Source organism: Cucurbita moschata, unplaced genomic scaffold, assembly GCF_002738365.1.
Source record: "Cucurbita moschata cultivar Rifu unplaced genomic scaffold, Cmos_1.0 Cmo_Scf00053, whole genome shotgun sequence".
Lineage (NCBI taxonomy): Eukaryota > Viridiplantae > Streptophyta > Magnoliopsida > Cucurbitales > Cucurbitaceae > Cucurbita > Cucurbita moschata.
The window spans coordinates 990,196-995,949 of NW_019268569.1; the positions used below are offsets into that span (position 1 = coordinate 990,196).

Here is a 5,754-nt window from a genome sequence, read left to right on the forward strand (position 1 = left end):
TTTGACAATATAAAAACTGAGAATTTCCTTTATTATTATTATTTAGTAATTACAAAAATTTCCAGCTACAGAGCAAAAAGTATTAGATGAAAAACACTTTGATTTTGGTATCAAACATAAAAGCCAGTCTCCACGTGGATAGGGTGAAATAAGGATTCTTGGTATTGAATTAGTTATACCAAGATTTTTTCTAGGATGTTGTCTTTTCTTTTGTTAGGGAGAAACTTGGCTCTGCTGTCTTTCTTTTGGCCCTGTTATCTTTCTTTTGTTGGGGGAAACTTGGCGCTAACCAGCAATTCCAATCCATTCTAATTTTTTAATGTTCATTTTTCCAATCCATTCTAATTTTTTAATGTTCATTATAATTATAAAAAAGTGCACTTCTATTTCAAAAAAAGGAAAAATATTTGAAAAAGTAGAGGGCGCTGGGCAGCGTTGAAAGTTTTTTCTATCACAATCTATTTTAACGAGGAAGTCACAAAGTTTTGTTGTTGAGAAAAATCAATTAAATAATGAAAGATTGGAAGAAACTGAATCGATTTGACTAAAAAAAGTCTAGTAGAAGTTCGTTTGTCTTTCTTTTGCGCTGATGTCTTTCTTTTGTTTGGGAGAAACTTGGCGCTTGTTTTTCTTTTGCGCAGTTATTGGGGAGAATCTTAGGCATTAGACCTAACAATTCCTAGAATACTTGGCGCCAGACCAAGCAATGGCCCTAGATCCAGCAATTTCAGATCCAGCAATTCCTAGGAAAACTTGGCGCCAATGGCCCTAGACCCAACAATTCCTAGGAAAACTTGACGCCAAACCACGCTATGGCTCTAGACCCAACAATAAAGCTGTCTCTAGACTTTACAATTCCTAGGAAAACTTGGTGCCATATCAAACAATGTCATCAAGCTGTGGCTCTAGACCCAACCATTCTTAGGAAAACTTGGCGCTAGACCAAGCAATGACTCTAGACTCAGCAATTCCAGGCCTACCGCTATATTGTCCTCTTTGCTACTATAGAAAATACCTTATTTAAAGATGGTGATGATGCAAATACATTTCATGTAACGGTCTAGGCATCGTTAGCAGATATTGTTCTCTTTGGGCTTTCAACTCAAAGTTTTTAAAACACGTCCGCTAGGGAGAGGTTTTCCCTAGCAGATAAATTTTCCCTTAGGTGTTTCGGATTGGATCGAAGAAAAAGAAATTCTAATTGTAAGATATCTTATAAACTATTGTAGGAATTGAGATTTCATTTAAATCATGTGAAACCCAAAAGAGAGAAGAGGCTTGACAAAGCAATAGATGAGAAGTAAGAAAAAGGTGTTAGTATAATTATTTGTAAAGTAATATAAAACATATTATTGATGTAGCCCTCCAAAGTAATTGCAACCAAAGAGTTTGCATCTTGAAAATAAGCAAATTAAATTAATTGATTATAGAGAGCACGTGAAGCTACAACATATTATAGTTTACTTCCAATTGCAAGTTTGGACAAAATCTTACAACTCTTTTGCCTTTGCTCTTACAATTTATTATTATCATTTCGCTGTCAACAAGTCACGAGCAAACCTTATTTTCATTCTTTTTGTTTTTATTTTTTGGAATTTTCATTTTCAATACATTTTCCAATTCATTTAATAAATGAATCTGATTCTTTTTCTTTTTCTATAGATGTATGGAATTATCAAAAATGTGCCAAAAAATTTCATAAAAATAAAATGTAAAATGATAATAAATTTGATAATATTTTAAAATATCAAATATAAAATGATAATAAATTCGATAGTATTTCATAAACAAAGTTGTACTAATATAATTTATAAAAATTCAAAATTATTAGAAGCAAGAAATATGGAAACAAAAGAACTATAGAATATTAGGTTTTGTATAATTTCTTGTAAATTTTGGTTTGGGACATCTTTATTTTGGCTTGGGACACCTTTTATTTGGCCCATTTTCTAGTTGTTAAATATCATTGAATGGGTTACTTGAATATTAATTAACGTAGTAAAATTCATATGACTATTATGGATGGAAGCAGATATTCAGGTCAAAGGACGAGCATATTTAAGTCCAATACGTTGTATCCCAATGGATATTTCTCTTTCTAACCATACAATTACTAGTACACCGATTCTGATTCCTAACACAGTAGTCAAAACAGGGACAAGTACCCTAGAATTCTATAGACTTCTTTTATCTTCCCTTATTTGATGGGATGGTTAAAAGATTTGACATCTTGTTTGGAGATTTATGTTCTTTAAGTCTCTGGCATAGTGGGATCACGAACACACACCTTTAGGTAATTTTATTTGATGGATAAAAACAATATCTTGTACTCATTTGGTGTTGCACCACATCAATTAAAAAAAAAAAAAAAAACTCCCCGAATAGTACTATAAGAATCGGTGTAATTGTACATGCTCACATAGCAACATATTTTGGTTCAAGCATTTGCTAATATAATCTTACCAATGAAGGAGTCATTTTCATTGTCAACATATTTTGGTTCAAGTATTTGCTAATATAATCTTATTAATGAAGGAGTCATTTTCGTTGTTACCGTACCCACTGTTCTGTCTAGGACTAGATCTTGGTACCAATCCATAACAATCAAAGTCGAATCGTGAAGCTATTAATGAAGCGAATTCAATAACTCAATGAAGCAACAACTAGTACCATAGCAGTACAATACACAGTTTAGCGAAACCGTACAGATGCACAATTTACTTATTTTTTTTTTAAACTATCATATTGTTTTTTTTTTCTAATTATTACATTATTTTAAAAAAAAATCATGAATGATGCATTTATTAATTGAAAATATCAAATCACATCATAAAAATTGAGGAGAAAGAAGGTTTATGAAACTCCATCTTACAAGCTTAAACTTGAATACAATTATTATTTAGATCCTTGTTAAGAGCCCTGTTTGTTTTGCATTCCATTATTCAGTTCTTCACCTTGATGTGTAGCTTATCTGTGAAACAAATACAAATACAATAATGAATTAATTAATTAATTATTAAGAGAAAATAAAAATGATTTAAAAAGGAAGAGAACATACCAGCGGCTTCTTTCTCACCACAATCTTCATCGCACTTAACTTCGCAGAAGCTTTGGCCATTGCCCTTTTCAAGGCATTCCTTCTCGCATTTTTCGTAGCATAACCTATACTTGGCTTCAAATTTAGCCTCATATTTGGCCTCCTTCGCGCTTTCAGTGGCACTCGAAACCTGCAATGCAGCCACCACCACAATGCACACCAACAACACTGCAATCATCTTCTTAGCCATTTTATTTTATTTTATGCTTTTTCTTGTGCCTTTCCAATGCTTCTTTTTGCGAGTGGATGAATGTTTCAAAAGCTTAGCAACCCTTTTATAAGCTTCTACCAAACCTAAATTTAGATCAATACCCTTATTTTCGCCCATATATTTGGTTCCCTAATAACAAAAATTGTATGCCTTTCATTTATAACAAATACTATCCATAACCAACCAAATTTCCTCTCAAATCTCCAAACTTATGTCACCAAATAAATACCAACTCCAAATCTTAGGTATTAGAAATGTAATTCACTCAAAAAGTATATCGAAAACATATACTAGGTCAACAAGAAACGAGTGCGAGTGAGAACTCTGGCCCCGAAGGGGCGGATTGTGGGATTAGTTAGGAACAAGTGTCAGCGAGGACGCTTGCCCTGGAGGGTGGATTGTGAGATCCCACATTGGTTGGAGAGGAGAGCGAAATACCCTTGTAAGGGTGTGGAAACCTCTCCCCCGTAGATACGTTTTAAAAACCTTCCAGGAAAACCCGAAATATAATGGACTAACAAAATAATGGCTATCCTAAGATAAATTTGAAAAAATTAGTATTATCTTTTAATTATAACAAATGGGTTCCATATATATCATGAAATCATAGTATCTAATAAATATGATATATTTATAGACATAAAACATGTTTATATTTTGAACATTAGATTAGAAATTTGTTAAATACTTAACTAAATTTAGGAACTATTGCTAAAGTCTAAATGAATTATTTAGGCTAATTATAAATATGAACCTATTAATTTATGAAATAATCAAAATCAACTTAACATAATTTTTTAATTTCAAGAATTTTAAATACAAAATATAGATTTGATTTGGGAAGAAAAAAGAGATAGAATAGATATGTCAAAATATTTCTTTATCTTCAATAATTGGACTATAAGGTGGCTGATGTTTACCATCATTTTTTTTAATTGATATTATCAAGATGATGGATATGAGGTTGAATTGGACTTTGAGAGGTAGAATAGGCTGGTAGCAAGAATAATTAGCAACTCTAGTGATATGAACCAAGTCATCAATTATGTAAGATAAACTTCAAGAAAGATAGGAAAAAAATGTTGTTCAAATTATCATAAGATGTAGAAATCCATCTACAATGATTCTATCTCCTGATTCGTAGCTTCTTGCCAGTGTAAGCTATTCGGGCTCTAAATAACATCTTTCTAACTGTTGGGAACTCCATTAATCATAGGGAAAACATATGCTATCGTATCATCAAACCTTATAGGTTTTCGAATTTTTCTTCGTGGTCTATTCCTAACAATGGACTCAGGTTCCTCCACACTTTCATTTACACGGCTTTGCTCCACCTACTCTAAGACATCAGAGTTATTGTCTACCTGCTCAATAGGTTCTTCAATAGGAACAATCATATTGGGAGAGAAAACCACATTCTCCACTTGTTTCGATGCCTCGTCGTTATTTTCAATCTTCTGGAAAGACATTCTAGATTTATCGAATGTCACATCTTGACTATTGACAATCTTACTTGTTTTTAGACGCTATAGCCTGTAGCCCTTCACGCCTTTGCTAAAGCCTATAAACTTATCTTCTCTAGGATCTAGCTTTGAGTATGTCACATGATAATAAGCAGGACATGCAAATTATCATAATCTCTAACAAGAGTACCTGACCATACCTCGAGCGAAGTTTTTCCACCATTTCTAGAAACAAGTAAACGATTCACCAAGTGAACTGCGTAACTGAGTCTCAACCAAAATGCCTTACTCAATCTTGCTTGAGACAATATGCATCGAATCATCTCTATCAATGTCTGATTCATTCTCTTAGCAACTCCATTTTGTTGTAGCTTACCAGGGACAGTGAAGTGTCGAACAATCCCTTCATCTCGGCATTCTTTAAGAAATGGATCAAAAGTATATTCTCCACCGTTGTCTGATCTCAGCTTTATGATTTTCCTGTCTGTCGATTCTCTACCATTTTTTTCCACTCCAGGAAAATTTGGAGAACCTCATTCGTGTGCCTCATGGGATACATCCAAACTCTCCTTGAGTAGTCATCAATAAAGGTGACAAACAACCTGTTTTTCTCCCAATGAGATATTCTTCGTGGGACCCCATACATCACTGTAAACATAATCCAAGATGCCCTTTGTTTGGTGTATAGCCATATCAAACTTCACATTTTTTTGTTTACCAAACCTACAATGTTCACAAAAATCAATTTTACTAGTTGTGGCACCTTTAAGGACTCCTTGGTTCACCAATGTCTGGAGCGCCTTCTCACCAGCATGCCCGAGTCGCATGTGCCAATTTCGATATGTCTTATTCTTTCAAACTTGCCACAACAACATGCCCAATTATCGTGGTTCCGTTGAGGTAGTATATGCTACCTCTTCTAGTCCCTTTAATTGCCACAAAAGCTCCACGAGCTACTTTCAAATTCCCTCCTTCCAAAATGA

The 5,754-nt window shown here is 33.6% G+C and overlaps 1 protein-coding gene across 1 annotated transcript; it reads right to left on the reverse strand.

Annotated features, from left to right (window-relative positions):
* Positions 1–2,787: 2,787 nt before the first annotated feature.
* Positions 2,788–3,287, reverse strand: LOC111436309 (major pollen allergen Ole e 6-like). The gene is made up of 2 exons (XM_023074043.1): positions 3,059–3,287; positions 2,788–2,971 (listed from the first exon to the last, which is right to left on the reverse strand). The coding sequence occupies exons 1-2, from the start codon at positions 3,285–3,287 to the stop codon at positions 2,943–2,945; spliced, it is 258 nt and encodes an 85-aa protein (XP_022929811.1). The 3' UTR covers positions 2,788–2,942.
* Positions 3,288–5,754: the final 2,467 nt, after the last annotated feature.